The sequence below is a fragment of the Motacilla alba genome, chromosome 4 (assembly GCF_015832195.1).
Source record: "Motacilla alba alba isolate MOTALB_02 chromosome 4, Motacilla_alba_V1.0_pri, whole genome shotgun sequence".
NCBI classification, from domain to species: domain Eukaryota; kingdom Metazoa; phylum Chordata; class Aves; order Passeriformes; family Motacillidae; genus Motacilla; species Motacilla alba.
This window is the reverse complement of record NC_052019.1, coordinates 40,508,192-40,524,171: the sequence shown is the minus strand read 5'-3', so window position 1 is coordinate 40,524,171 and position 15,980 is coordinate 40,508,192. Positions and strand designations below refer to the sequence as shown.

The following is a 15,980-nucleotide window of genomic DNA, read 5'->3' as shown; positions in this document are numbered from 1 at the left end:
TTTTTTTTTTCTCTGATGATGACAATAGGGAATACCTATTGTAAAGTGGTTCTAAAAAAAAAAAATCTGCATCTTCATTCTATGTCTACCAGCATTTTTATTCCTTACAAATCAGGCCTCCTCTAATAGGAACTATGAAAATGCCTACATTCTCTTCATGTGAAACCAAGCTGCTCAGGAAGCACTATTAAGCTGTGAAAACAACCACCATTGCTTTACACATTAGAAAAATACCTGAGTTGCAAAACACAAGTTATTACAGCTTAAAAGAAGAGAAAACCACATCACCTTTGAACAGTTTGTCTTTATTATTAGACCTTTGTGTTGTAAATACTGAAAACTGCAGCAGAGGGCAAATGAAAGAAGCAGCTCCATTTATCCTTTTGCAAGAATTAGTGCATAGATTTAAATGGTTAGGAAAAAAATCAAGCAAACATTTTAGCATAAGCTGCTTTCTCTTTCTCCTTTTGGGCTTTTATCTTCTGCTTGATTTTGAGTGTTTCCGTCTGGATAGCTGCTCAAAAAGAAAATTACAGAGTTACAGTCATCTCTTTACATTAGGTCTCCTCATAGGTTAACACCAGGTCACTGCTGGAACTTACCTATGTTATTTCATAAAACTGCATTTAATCTTTGATTAGGTCAGATACTAGCAGCAAAAGCCTTGTCCCCTTGCTTTGTCTCAACTAGTAAGGCAACCACATCGAGGAGCATGCAGCAAGTATGGCGTTGGTGCCAACAGAGAACTTAGGAGATAAAAATCTCACCCAATTAGAGCAGGAAATAAGCTAGTAAGAGCCCTGTGAGATACAGACATAGTTCAAGAGGAATGCTGCTGACCTACATAAGTAGGTTTTCCAGTGCAACAGAAGCATCACTGCTGTATAAAATCAGGTTTTCCACCTCAGTGGGTTCTGTGCTTAGAACATCAATGTTTAAGAAGCTAGCATTTTAGGCATCACACTAGTATGAATTCCAACTGAATACTACCCTAGATACTTTGTTAAAGTCTTATGGGAATTTTAAAAGAAAGAGCTTATTTTACCTTTGTCTTCAGGGGCTATTTCATGAGCCTTTTTAAGATCAGCCTTAAATAAAAGAAAAATACAAATTAATGATCTGACAAAATTTTAAATTTAAAAAGACAAAAAGAAGTGATCATTACCAGTGCTTGATCGAGATCTTTTATTCCCTGCCATCCTTGAGCCCGTCTGTAGAGTGCTTTAGTATTTGCTGGATCTATTTTAAGAGCCTGTAAATTTAATAAAATTGTCACATTAACATTTCTTATACTTCACAGCCTCCCATCTCCACAAATGGCACAATTCACACCAGCAGACAATCTTCACAGTTGGTTTGAGGGTAAGCTGTCAAAACATTAACTGTGTAAAAAGGAATGCTATAATGCAGCACACTGAATAGCAAGTAATCAGCTTCAGTACCACTGCAGCAAAAGTGATCTTTTGTGAAGGATGAGCACACACGAGGCCCAAATGGAACAGCTGGTGTGTGCGTGTCTATATAGATAGCTGTCAAGGCTGAGGAGTTGCTGCAGTTCAAATTATCCTAACCTTGAGTCTCACAGGGCATCTCTCTATTGCAGCTCCTTCCTTCATACCAAAACCTCCTCAAATGGCATCATAAATAAAGAGATTTCCTCTAAAGATTTTTTTCACTGTGGGCTAGAAAAATATATGCAAGCAATCCATCTCATCATGCTTCAGGAACTTTGCCAAGTTCCAGTCATTATGCCTTTTTTCAGCTGAATGTTTTCAATAATGTGTATATGCCAGCTCTAATATGACAGTATCAAAATAGGAAATACAGTGGCTGGGCAAAGAGATTGTTCCACTATTTGATTACTTGGATTATTTTTTCAGAATACCTTGGATAATTTGGTCAGCTAGCTGTTACCTTATCTTGCCTGTGAAGATCACATTTTTATTGCAGTTTCTTCTATTGTGTGTCTTTATTATTTTAAAGAATATAATTTCTCAGTGTTTATAGGCAATGTCTTCACAGCAATGTGTTGCTTTATTAATTTAATTTATTAACTTTAAATCATTTATAGACAACACATCCATATTTTTTAAATCACTTAAGTATTGGCTGTTAATACAAAGGAAGTATTACTGTGGGTGCTCCTATTGATCTACCTACTATAAAGCCTTCAGCCTCTTCTGTGCTAAGAATGAGTTGTCTGGATTGCATACACAGAGGTAGCATTCTTTGGTTTTACCTTGACCATCGTGCTTACAGCTATTTCAATGCAAGGTTTGTTTGAACAGGTTCAGCTGTTCATAATTCATTATTTACACCAAACAATGCACGTATTCCAGGCTGTTAACTTTAATTGCTTTTGGCCATGTGAAATCATAAAAGTGAAAGTGTACAGTTTCTCATTAACAATTACCTAGAACTTTATTAGCTAATTTTAGGAAACTGGTGTTCTGATTAAAGCACTGACACAGTTATGAGACATAAGCTAAATGACTTACAGAAGTCTATTATAGCTATGGAGTTGCCTTCATCTAACAATTGTTTACTCTTAAAAAAAGGAAGAGTAATTTTCTTCCCACAATGGCATGTATTATTAGTTATAGTTATTTCTACCTGTAACACATTTGTTTCAGTTTTTACCATTTTCTAGGTGACAGATATCACATTACACAATATTTTTCCTATTTTCTCCTTTCCTCATTCCCCATTTGTCTGTTCTAAATATAGGTTTACGAAGGTTTTCTACCATCAGCAAGCTAGAAAGCAAGCCAGCTTTCTAATGACCTCACACACAGATTAGCTGAGACTCCTGCTTTCAGCACAAGGCCCTAGGAGATGCTGCTCAGGATCCTTTGCTAACAGATAAGAGCATTCTTTCCTCTGATTCCTTTATATTACTGGAGTTTTACTGAATTATTTAAAGTTTCCTTAAATTTACTAGATTTTCACTATGCCCATGTCGTCATTCCTCTTTTTTCCTTTAATTCTCCTGGTTTTCTTTTTTTCCAGATTTATGATTACCTTGTTTCTTTCCTCCTATTCAGTCATTTTATTTCACCACTAAATGTACCTGAAAGGTTAGATATCTAGTTAGAAAGTCCCTGCCATGAATAAAATACAAGGCCATCAAATCTAGAGGCAAGTAAAACATTTTGCTCATACTCGTCTTCCCGAGAAAAGTATTTCTCTTTCACCAAACACAGTTTAACTCTTTGTAATGTAAGAAATAGCTCTAAAAACCAAATTGACAATGATGTGCATTCTTCCTAGCAGTAAGCAACAGCCCTCTTTTGTTTGTTTCTAATGATTCATTTCAATTTCAGAGTCTTTAAAAAGCCACATATTGGAAAGTTAGTATGAACTTCACCATGAGCTCCTGCTTGTTTACTATCAAATCATAAGCTTGTCGGAAGACTTTAAAAAACCTTAGTAGTCTTGTGTCTATACAGGCCAATTCTTGATCAAGATACTGAACATGACATTTACCTCTGAACAGCTCTCAATGGCTCCCTGCCAATCTGACAGTTTTAGTTTGCAAGCACCGATGTTTAGAACACAGCTCAAAGCAACAGTCTTTAACTTGGGTTTGTCTGCCTCCTCTGCCACTGCTTCAGAAGCTTCTACATACCTGCAGAAAAACAGATTCACACACAACATGGATTAGTGTTGCAACTTCCATTTTGTCCTGCCCTTAGCTATCTCTCCACAGATATGTGTGAGCTGGCCTATCCATACTACTTCTAAAGCAGCTCCAAGTGTTACAATTCCTTATTAAACTAAATACGTAAAACCCACCCTAATAAAAACCAATCAACTCACTAAAGAATGTTTTCCTGTGACTCTTAGTCCTCCACTGTATTAGCACATTCTTTTTCTGAGACAAAAGCACAATTCTACTGCAGGAAAACATCATAATTTATCTCAGTTTATTCTCCAACACGTTGCTCATCAGTACCAGAAAATCAACACCACCACTACACCTTCCACATTCACGAGAAGCTTCATCTCTTCTTGAGTTCCCTCAATAATCTTTTAATTAGCTTAGGCATTTGTGGCTAAAATCTGGAGCTAACTTTACTTTGTAAAGGAGTGTGGTTCATGAGCATTAGTAACACCACCTTCTTCCCACTGTCTTGAACTTCAAAACTGACACTGGTTCAGGACGGAGCCACAGCAGTTACTACATCTCTGTTTTGAAAGCACATTTCTTAATTTACAATGTGCTAATGCTGTCTGGTTTTTATTTTCAGTGGCAAAGGTCTGCAGTGGATACAAAAGTTTTAACTCCTAAATGGTCTATTTGATAGAACTTTTCTGAGTTTTATTTTTAAAAAATTGTGTTTGCATAGATTCACATTTTAAGCATGCCATGAATTAATGTAGTCTTTGCAGATCAGGGCCTATGGAAGTTCACTTTTTGCATGTCCTGTCTTTTTTGTTGTTCATATACAACCTTTGGATCACAAAAATTAGCAATACTTAAAAAGTAAATTAGATGCTTTGTGCTTGCAAATTAGATGCAGTCCCAGTGCTTGTTCCACTTGCTAGGCATCATGAGAAAGATGAGAACAAGAAGAAAGAGCAAACATGTAAAAGGCAAGGAGAGTTATACCACAAATCTGTATTATGTTCAAAACAAATGGAACACATGTATAATATTTATAAATCACACCAGAACATGAAAGACTGCAACCATTCTGGACATAAGATTAGAGCTTCCAAGTTAAAGAAATCAGTGAAGTAAATATCAAGGGAGATAAGAGGAAGTAATACTTTTTTTTTTAAAGGTGTCAATTTTAACACATAAAATGTATTTTTTAAAAAGGCTAAGAAGCAATAAAACAAGAAGAAGAACAGAAGATTATAATGGTTACTGTAGGTGAAAAGAAAATGCATTTTCAGATGGTGTGCCAGGTGAACTGTACCTAAGCCATGGGATACCCTGGTAAGAACTATTCTTTGCCTATCAGTTCTGGTGAAGTGCCAGCTAAAGGTCACCATCCTACATAAAGTATTAGATTCTAAGATACAGGGCATGTCCATAAAAGTATGGCCTATAAGGAAAAGCTGGAAAGATCAGATTTGTTTAGTCTAGAAAAATTACTATGATTTCCACCTACAAGAAGAATTAAGCACCAAAGCAGCTCAGCCTTCACTGGGTGTGCTTAAAAGTGAGCAAGACACCTAATGGGAAGGGATGGTGTAATTATACGTGGCATTTACTTAAGAATGGGGAGAGAAAATGGACAGATACAACAAAGATCCTTAACGATCCATTCCAGCCTTTTTTTATGTACAATTTCCAAAAGGTTTGCATAGAAATCCTTTTTACTTTGAGGTTTCTGTTTCTATGATGAGCTTTTTGGGGGCAGGTCGAGACACTGCACCTTGGGTTAACATCTGCAATTAAAGGATTCATTTTATGGTTCAGAAAGGTGACATTTATTTGAAACCCAGTCTGCTAAAATCTCAGCTGAAGCATTAAATATGCCTGATTTTTTTTTCTTTCATTATTGTCACTGTTGCTTAACCAGTGATCATTAAGAAGGTCGGGATAAAGGTCACTAAGTATAACTTTATTTTTAGGAGATGTTCATATTAAAGCAAAAAGCATGAAAATATGAAAGAAGCAGTATGGAAACAAAAGCAGGAAGACTATGATTTTGAAGGCAAGTTTGAATTATACATGAAGTCAGGATGATGGTATGGACCCACAGAAAACAAGCCAGTAATGAATGAGTAAGGGCCGCATTTGTCTTTTGAACTTATCAATTTCCTAAACCTACTGCTTTTTATAAATCATAGAAAAAGTATTTCCCTTCCTTGCTGTCCATTAACTACCCTGGATATTCCTGTGCTTTTCTTCCCAGGTATGTACCACCACAGTGGCAGTATTATTAAAAGAGTATTTAGGCAGTTCTCAGCAATACTTCCTGCCTGTAGCTCTTACCTAGCAATGAGTAGAAGACCTACTTGATTACGTAGCTAAAAATCAACCAGATGTTTTCAATATTCAGAAGGCTCTTTGTTTAAAAAAGAAAAGAGCACTGCACCAGGCACCCTTAAAAGTCACAAATCATTGCTTAATAGCGGTATTCATTTTGGTTACAGGAACTACCTGATTGAGTGATGAGAGCCTTACCGTAAACTTTTACTATACTTTTTAGCTGCCATTGCCCAATTTTGTGATTTGAAGAAAGTATTTCCTATATTCTTTGTGTCTTCTGCTATGGCCACAATCTTGTCAACCTAATAAAACAGATGGGAAATATAAAGTATGAACGTATTTATGAAAGAAGTTGTGAATTAACTAACATTTAACAGTACAATCCCAGGCCCATCCTCTTTCAAGGTTTATAAAATCTCAGAATAGAAATACTGCAATTTTAGACAAAATACTACCTTCAAACCACTTCCGTAATATTCTCTACTTCATGTAACACAAAGATCTGAAAGATGAAATTCCTAGTGGCTTTTCTACAGTATAAATGGTGAGAAAATACTAGAGAAGACAGAATAGTCCAACTCTTCTCCCTAAATGCTGCTACCCACATAGAGCTATATATAAAGGTGTTGACCATTATTCAAAGAAAAGAAGATCCATTTACAAGCAAAGTATTCAACCAAGACTGTCTTATTCCTGATGAAATGTTGTCTTCTGCTTCTCAAAACAGTATCACTCACATGAATTCTGCACACACTCAAAGTGGAAATCATGTCAACACAATTCTCCTTCTCTCTGGACACTTAAAGTCTCAATGCAAGGAGAAAAGAACTGCCTGTCTTTATCAAGTCCACAATTTCTACTTCCAGAACTGTACACTTCAAGTTACTTTTCTAGTGGTAATTATAAATAGTTTATAATTACAGCTGTCTATTCTACCCTACTAGAACCAGTAACCTTGGCAAAAACTGATCAGTGTAAGACCAATGTCACCATGGTTTCTGTAGCTGGTTTATATGAACAAGTTTTAAGTTAAAGGGCACAGGCACCTGCCAACTTTGATTCTGCACCACATCAAATGCTATCCAAAAACATTTTCATAAGTTGAAGTGCTTCTCAACAGCCAAGGAGTTTGTTTTCTAGCTCAAAGGGATTTTTACTATTCTAATTCTCATGCAGCCCCCTTTTCTTCCCTTTCTCACAAATCACTGTTTGACGTACACAGTTTGTCTAGTTCATCTACATGAGAAATTAAAACCCTGCAGAAGAGCTGCTTTGACCAGTCTGCTCCTTAACTCCCAACAACAGATCTTCTGCAGGTTTGAACAATCTAAAAAGTAAACAACTAGTGGGAATTAAAAACAACTAGTTCTGATGTAGTAAAAACCTTCTAAAAAGGCCAATGCTTTATTTCTAATAAGTGAGGCAGAGTCTGTTAAAGGGTGAGTATTTTAAAAAGTGTGTAGACAACAACATTAAGTTAGACATCTGCAGGATGGAGTTCTAGTAATTGCAACCTTACATTACAGCACAAACAAAAATAAAAAGAAATCAAGAGTAGAAAATAAATGTGACAATTTTAAGTGAGGTTTTAGTTACTGGGGGAAAAAATGGCTGAAATTAGCACTGAAAAAAAAAGAGATAACAATCCCTTCCCATACAGCCTTCTCTTTCTTAAAATGGAATGTCACCATTTAATTCGGACCTGGATCCATCCTAAAGAAAAAAAGCTTAATGAACATCATCACTGACACCACGTAACTCAGATCACCTGCAAGTCTTGCAATCTGTAAAATACCCAAGAAGAAAAATACTTACATCTTTCAAGTCTATATCTGAATCTTCAGGAAAATCTGGATGAGCATCTCCAGATCCATCACTGGGAGTTATTCCCCAGTCATCTCCTTCCTTTAGCTCTCCACATTCGGCGATGACACACAACTGAAAAAATGAAGTGTAAATAGTAGTATTGCTTATTAAGACAATTTTTTAAAAAGCAATAACTTCCAAGTGCTCTTTGAAATTTTTGAAAGTCCATAAAAAGGCTTTTTCATCTGTTGTTTGGGTGCATTTATTTCAGAAACCCATCACATCATTAGCCTATCCACACATTAGCCTATCCAACACACAAGTGTTGTGTTCAGAAGATCAGCATTACTAAAACATCATACCCACGCTTCACTGGGAGGCTGGAAGAGGAACTGGCAGCAAGCTGAAGTGCAGCAAAAAACAAGACATGGAAATTCTACTACATTAGAGAAGATGGTTCTTTCTTCAACTGCCAAGACTTTTAAAGTTAGAGGTATTAATTCATCCAACACCCACAAGCTGCTATGACCTGCACAACAATTGCTTTTTCAGAAACATGACTTCTGACATAAAAATTATATGAATTACGTATCATTTAGGTGGGATTGTGAATTCCACCTTTTAATTTCATCGCCCATCCTACACTTCTGGCAAAGGCTTCCACCCTCACAGCTGTGTTGAACAATAAATGGTTTGTGCAAGGAAAACGTACAGTGCAAGAACAAAAGCCTCTTAACAAGGACAGTAAAATGGAAATTACCAGTTAGTAAAAATAACTAACATTTAATAGTTCTAAATATTACACCAAGAATTTAGAAGAAACGATTATACATCATGTAATGAAATAATAAACATCATCCCTCAGTGCTTTGCATTTTGCTTACCTTAGCAGGATTTTCTCCTTTAACTTCAACGTTTTCTAATATTTTAACTACACCCATTCCTTTGATCACTTGGCCAAACACCACATGTTTCCCATCCAGGTGAGGAGTAGGCACCGTTGTAATAAAGAACTGAGAGCCATTAGTACCAGGTCCTGCATTTGCCATGCTCAGCAGACCTGGTTTATCATGCTGCATTGGGGGGGAAAAAAAATCACCATCAACATTTAAAATATGTTATAAAACCATATGGAAGATTCTGTAAGGCTGATCATAAACACAGCCAGGACAGCTATAACAACTTGGTAAACCAATTACATACAAGTGCCAACTAATTTTACCTACCATGACTGAAGAGGGCAAATGCTCAGCTCTGGGTCTCTACCTGCACCCTACCAATCTAGCAAGCACAGCCACATGTGACTTTATGCTGTAACACCTGTCTGCAGCTTCTGCACTCCACCCGCTACACAGATGATGAGTTTAGGCAGATCACCTGAGAAAGGAGTGAAGTTCCTCACTGAATTATTTAAGACCACTGGCTTAAGAAATGAGGCTAAACACCACTGAAACCAACTTTAATGTTGAGCTGCTAAGATGGGTATGTAATGCCAATTTTATAAGGACTACTCAGACAAAGTATGGTGTAGAACTGTGGAGTTTAGAGGACTGTGGTCTTTGAAATTCATCATTTGGTGATTTTTTTGGGGGATCTCCTTCACTTTAGTGGAGACACAGTTTTTAGTCTGTTGGGATTTTTAACTATATAATTATTTTGCCACTTAAGCCACTAGGCCTCAAACTAAAAGAGAATTGTTAAACAGCCTAATGTAAGAAGATACTGTTTATCCTGTTTCTTGCAAGTACTTTTTCCTTTTCTGAACTAAGACTTTTCTTGTCCTATCACGTAGATTATTCTGCACTGCAAAAATGTATTTTTTCTTATGTGTTGTGAATGTCTTGTTTAACTGGCACAACCCAGCCATGAAGATGTTACTCTCCCCAAGTTGGTCTGGTTATTAAGTGCAAGGAACTCCATTTAATATAAGTGAGGATGTTATACCTAGACACTGGTACACATCTAAAGCATTCATGCTGTGGTACTGTTAAGAAACTTGATACTGTGGGAATGAGAGGAGGGGCAAAAAATGATGATAGCACAAAGGATGTAGAAACAGATTTCAGAGCTCAATGAAAGGTTGACTAGTTTGAGATAACAATCTGAGCCTGGTGTATTTAAGCATCTGTTTTTTCCCCTACATTCTCTACCACTTTCAAGAATCTGTTGTTTTGAAAATTGTTCTCCCACACAGTGTTTGGATTTCCATAGTGGTAGGGAGACCTCCTTGCCTGAACTGTTCATCTGGTCATAAGGCACAGTAAGTCTGAATCTCTTCAGTCAGGATTTGGCTTAGGAACTCTGGGAAAAGGTTCTACAGCTGAGAGCCAGAATCACACCCAGCCAACAGAAAGCTACTGGAATCTTGGCTTTGACTGTTTTAACCTTGAAACTTGCCCTGGGAGTCAGAGATGGCAAATGACAGAGGAGCCCGTGTTCCAGAGCAAGAGAAGGCAGCTGGTAGAATTGCAGCCTCCAAAACAAATATCTGACACTTTGCATTGTAGTTGCTGGCAAACAAGTCAAACAGAAGGGTTGCCCCTCAGCAGATTTCTGCAAATACCATTTGAGGCTGGTCACTGCTTCACTGCCTAAGACCTGTAAATCTTAGCTTCCCCCCCTCTCTCCCCAGTTACAGCTAATGCTAGACAGCAAGGGTTTGTAAACAAAAAACCAAGTAACAGTAAGTTCAGGTGTTGCCTTATACCTCCAGGTTTACCTTTTGTCTGTAAAGATGTAGGGGGACAAGTTGGAGAGCAGTCTGGTGCCTTCAGTTTCCCCACTTATACACCACCCTATTTTGTTTGGGCCCAATTATCAATTTTAGTCCCCAATTACGAGAGTCTCTTTCTTGCTGTGTTTTGAAAAACACTGCAGACAGATGGGGTGTCTTTCCCATTATGGTTTCTGCGGTCATTTTGTAAGCTTATAAAGCAAGCAAAAAAATCTGAACAAAATCAGATTCTCTGACAGATCCAAGGCTTGCAAAACTATGCCATAGTAACAGTGCTTGGGGTTGTGTAAGTTGGGTGTTCCACAAACAGCAGAGCTGTTAGTTGGAGAAGTGGCATCAAGAAAAGCCTAGTGGGATTGATCTGAGATGATAAGGTGACTACTGACAAAAAGTTTTGCAGTTTACTGCAATTTGCAACAGTCCATGCAACCAGCACAAGAACAAACAGTTCCAGTGTCCTTAAACATCAACAAAAATAATTCTTTTGTTTTCTGAGACAGTGGGTGAGAACACTGCAGGGCTGCTGGATTAAGTGCAAGAGCCAGTGAATTTCTACGTAACACAGACATTCAAACTCCCAGTAAAATCCTAACATACTTTGCAAACAGATAACAGCAATCAAGCTCTTAGACTCTGTACGGGATCCAAATGGGTTCTTCAACATATCTCTGGCACTGTGACAACATTTGTTAGAGCTGAGAAGTACAGAAATGGGAATAATTTGTATCATGTTCATAATTACCTCCAGATCTCAAAGAACAACCAAAAACATAATGACACAAAGTCATCTTCAGGGATGTGATCCTGTGACAGTACCAATGAACAGACACTGTTAGCAGCAGTGCTGTGGGCACTACCAGAGTGTCAGACTTCAGAGAACACAACTGGAATTATCCTTATGATGAACACTGGAGTCACAATTCCAGTTACTGCTCCAAACTTAAGTCCTTTCAGTCCTGTGAGGAGTGGCTGAGGGAGCTGAGGTTTTTTAGCCTGGAGAAATGAAGGTTCAAGAGTGACCTACACCTCCCTACACTACCTGAAAGTAGTGTAGGAAGTTGTAGGTTCACTCCCTACAACTACCTGAAAGCAAGGTGGGGGGGGTCAGTCTGTTCTCCCAGGCAATCAGCAACAGGGTAAGAGGAAATGGCCTCATGTTGCACAAGGGGAGGTTAAGGTTGGACATTGTGAGGAATTTCTTGACAGAAGGGGATGGGCTGCCCAGGGAAGTGGTGTAGTCATCATTCCTGGAGATGTTCAAGACCTGACTGTATATGGCACTTAGTGCTATACTCTAGTTGACAAGGTGGCGATTGGTCAAGGCTTGGACTCACTGATGCTGTAAGTGTTTTCCAATCTAACGGACTCAGTGATTTTGTGAGCCTGATACAGGATTTTGTTATCTGATTAGTAGAAGACTGCTCTATTTTCTTCTCCTAAAATACTGTTTGGGGGCAAGTACAACTGCAGTCAGGGCTTTGCTTTAACCACGGGACAGTGGTATCTGTAAGTTTTTCAGTCAGTGTTGTTTAGAGTCCATCATATGCTTCCACATATAACATGATATGAAAATGGTTAGTGCCAATGCTGACAATTGTTATCACTGAAGCAGGAGTAACATCACTGAAATGTCACAACTGAATAGAATCAGTGTTTTCAATAGAGTACCTGATAATGAAAGTTTTCATCTTCAAATTTTTCACCATATATACTTTCTCCACCTGTGCCATTTTGGTTTGAGAAATCTCCACCTTGAACCATAAATTGCTTAATAACTGTAAAAGAAAATAGTTATAAAATGTATCAGCAAGGCACAAAAGCATGAGGGAAAAAAAAATACTAAACAATTCTAAGATGAAAAGCAATCCTTGTCACCAGCACCTAAATGGAACCAAAATCCATCTTTTATTTACCAAGTGTCACCTAAGTACTCCTTTTCAGTTATGTGGATATCATTTGATATTTACCTGAAATTCATTTCAACCTGTTTACAACTCAGAGTAATCTAGTTTTGAAAAATTACTAGTAAATTTATAATGTACTATTGTCAGTGCATGGCAAGAACATGTAGTCATTAGGAGGATCAGAAAGTGAAAAACTTTCCTTCAGTAAAGTTGTTTCTTTAACAAGTACTTGAAATATTATTTAATATTATTTCAAATATTCATGGTAGACAACTTTCGTTACCAACAGGAAAATGGAGGATTTAACAAAACGTACTTCTGTGGAAAGGACATCCTTTATAATGGAGAGGTTTTCCAGTGGTAGGCCCTGTTCCTTTTTCTCCTGTACATAACGCACGGAAGTTCTCAGCAGTTTTAGGTACGACGTCAGCAAATAATTCAAAGACAATACGTCCAACTGAAATGACAAAGAGAGAGTAAGACATTTTTAAGTCTTGTCCTTGGCACAGTGATGCGTTTAGCATTATATGTCAAAAGAAATTAATGTTTCAAGCTTTATTATTATTTTTATTTAGATTACTATTCGATTTCCATCTTGGGGTTGCTCCATTGCAATTGGTCACAGAGTTACATTGGTTTTTTAGCAATGTTATTACCAACAGTGAATTGCCCTGTCAAGAATAATGTAGCAGGGATAAAGGCAGATTCTGCCAAAAACGAATGAAAATGCCGAACGCATTTTCTGCCAAAAACAAGGTGTGTGGGAAATCACACACACGTCTATTAAAGCCAAATTATGAATTTTAATATGCACACTTATTTTATGTCAATTTTAGTATATATGTAGTTTGTTCAATCAAAAGTAGATACAATACAAAGACTGCTTTGTGGAGACTTTTAATCCATAAAAAAGCTTATGCTAAACACATCCCTTACCACTCACTCTCTTAAACCTGAATTTAACTAAGACATAGTGATACACTTTATATGCATATGAATAATGGCTATTTACAATTAGAGACACCACAAGCAATTGTTTAACAATTGCTGTTCATGTTTTAACTGAAGGAAATTAAACTTGAGTAGCAAACAGATCCTGTAATAGCTGATAAATGGATTCTGTGCTGAATTGTCATTCCTTCACAAACTGGCTTCTCACAGAGCTATTTCTCACTCCTAGCAGCCTCCATCAGTTGACACTCCTGTTTTCTCATCAGCCTCACAGTCAATTAATTAACATAACTTCACTCTACCGGTAGCTAAATGTAAATATATTGATTCTAATTAATACAGGAATGAAAACAAATTAGACAACTGAAAGTCAATAAAAGGCAAATCATCTCATAGACTTTCTTCTTTTATTCTTCTGAGTAACAGAATGAATACGTGAAAAGCAGTATCCTGACAAGATTTAGGCAGTCCCTATCTTTTTCCATGTAAATTTTATTCTTCTGAGAATGAATAAATGGAAAGCAGTATCCTGACAAGATTTAGGCAGTCCCTATCTTTTTCCATGTAAATTTTTTAAACCTTTCAAGCAGTACCCCAGCTAACTTGCTGTTGTTTCCTTATTTCGATTTTGACCGTTTGCCCAGATTTCTGAGTGACCTCTGGCAGCACTGGCGCTGCCAAGAGAACCAGGGCTGCGGTTTCCCCGAGCTTTCGCCGCGCAGCTCCCACTGCCGGCCCGGCAGCCAGGCAAGGCTCGCCGAGCCGCGGCAGGTCCCGGCCGCGGCGGGGCCCAGCCACGGGAGCCGGGGGGCGGCTCTGAGCGGGGCCGCGCTCGGCGCAGCGCAGCACGTGGAGAGCGGCGCGGGAGCGGCCGCACACGTGGGCAGCGCCGGGAGCCGAGGCCGGGCAGCGCCGGCTGCCATGGGAACGACGTGCCCGACCCCCGGCATCACCCCGGCCGGGGCCTGTGCTGCCATGTTGCCTTTCTCGCCACGTTCCTCGGGCCTGTTCGCTCTGCCGGGGGAGCCCCGCGGGGAGGCCCGTTCGCTCTGGCGGGGCGCCCTCCTCCTCCTCCTCCCCCCGCTGCTGGGGCTGTGCGCTCACAGCCCAGGAGCCCCCAGGGTTCCCCCAAGTCCTGAACGCTGCGGCCCGGCCCGGCCCGGCCCGGCCCGGAGCCGCTCCCGCCGCTCCTGCAGCCCGGCCCGGGCCCCGCGCGGCCCGCACAACGCCCCGGCCCGGGGCGCTCGCCCGGGTTCCGTCGCGCCCCCTCCCCACCTCGCTCGCCCCCGATGTCCACATCGAAGAAGGCGCGGGGGTTGCTGGCCTTGCTGGGCCGGGCGACAGGGGACGGGTGCGACATGCCGCAGCTGCCCGCTGGCGCGGTGGCTCCGCCCGCTCGGCCGCCCGCGATCCCGGCCGCCCGCGGGTCGGGGCCGCTCGGCGCTCCTCCCACCGGCGGGGGCGGGCGGCCGGTCCCCGTGGAGCCCGGAGCCCGCAGATGGCTGCAGGACTGGTCCTCCCCTGTCCTGCCTCCGAGCGGCCCTAAGTGACTCGGAGATAATCCGCAGAGAAGAAGCATTGCTTTCTCGAGGCTATACACACACACAAGGCCTGGAAATATGGGGAAGGAGAGAGATTTTAGATTTTGCCTGGGTTTGTATTTTATGAGAAAAATGGCAGGCTGTGTGAAAAGTGGTGATCCGTGGTAAAATGGGCAAATTGTCAGAAGTGACTATTATCCCATAAAGATTTAGAAATGCAGAATAACTCCAGCCTTCATAAGGTCTGAAAACAAAATATGTTTCATCCCAAAGGATGAATGTCAAAATAATTGCTCCAAGGCAAACAATCTCTTTTGGACATTTGTGTTGATTAATGGACGTGATACACTTGGTTGGGGCTCCTCCGGGTGCTTGATTACCAAGCAGGTGAATGGTCCAACATGGCCAAGTCCCACACTCAGTAGCATCATGGAGGCAAGGTACCTATGGCAAAAATAGAAGGGGCAGAAGAGTTCTGGGGTCTGACTCTTGCAAACTTACAGTCCTTCTGGGAATGTCGCCAATCAAAATGAGCCTCTATTTCTTGGACTTCTCTAATCCATCCCCAAAACCTCTCATTCTTTGATTCATTGTGTTCTCCAAAGGCTTTCTCCGGTAATTCATGTCTATATGTCTGGACTGGAGCTTCATCAAGCTGGTTTTCATCTCTCTCAGTATGTTCTCAATATTGGATGTGTCAGAGGGCAGTTGTAATTCCCAGATTGAAAGAAAATATAAAGTAGCATTTATATTAATAACTGCAGTCCATATACTGCATTGTAATCATTCCCACACATCTGCACAGATGTTGGGTAGGAGAGGTGATCGGCATGGAGTGCTGTTACACATTGCATCTGGGAACCCTTAACAGAAGGAAAAGCCATCTGCTACATCTGGGAACACTTAGTGAGAAATCAGTGGAACCACACTAAGGCATTTCTCTCTCTGAGCCAGGTCATGCAGCTGTGTCAGGGATTTCACATGCTCCACGATGTCAGAGGCCACCAAAGCCTTGAGTCATCTGTAATTCACGAGGCATTTGGCCATGGTCACTGGCTGAGATATTTTTATCATTATGCTTAGCGTAGATGAGTTGC

General features: G+C 39.9%; 1 protein-coding gene across 1 annotated transcript; it reads right to left on the bottom strand.

Moving 5' to 3' along the window:
* Positions 1-284: 284 nt before the first annotated feature.
* PPID (peptidylprolyl isomerase D) lies at positions 285-14,788 on the bottom strand. The gene is made up of 10 exons (XM_038134751.1): positions 14,618-14,788; positions 12,708-12,848; positions 12,156-12,262; positions 8,638-8,826; positions 7,763-7,885; positions 6,143-6,249; positions 3,487-3,628; positions 1,166-1,252; positions 1,046-1,088; positions 285-514 (listed from the first exon to the last, which is right to left on the bottom strand). Exons 1-10 carry the CDS (start codon positions 14,700-14,702, stop codon positions 426-428), a joined length of 1,113 nt encoding a protein of 370 aa, XP_037990679.1. The 5' UTR covers positions 14,703-14,788; the 3' UTR covers positions 285-425.
* Between the last annotated feature and the right edge of the window lie 1,192 nt (positions 14,789-15,980).

Excerpts from the sequence above, each read along its gene's own strand:
- PPID (XM_038134751.1), bottom strand. The coding sequence starts at position 14,702 with ATGTCGCACCCGTCCCCTGTCGCCCGGCCCAGCAAGGCCAGCAACCCC. Across the intron at positions 3,629-6,142 it reads AAGTATAGTAAAAGTTTACG|GTATGTAGAAGCTTCTGAAG; the intron begins GTAAGGCTCTCA and ends GTTTTTCTGCAG. Across the intron at positions 1,253-3,486 it reads CCATTGAGAGCTGTTCAGAG|GCTCTTAAAATAGATCCAGC; the intron begins GTAAATGTCATG and ends TTAAATTTACAG.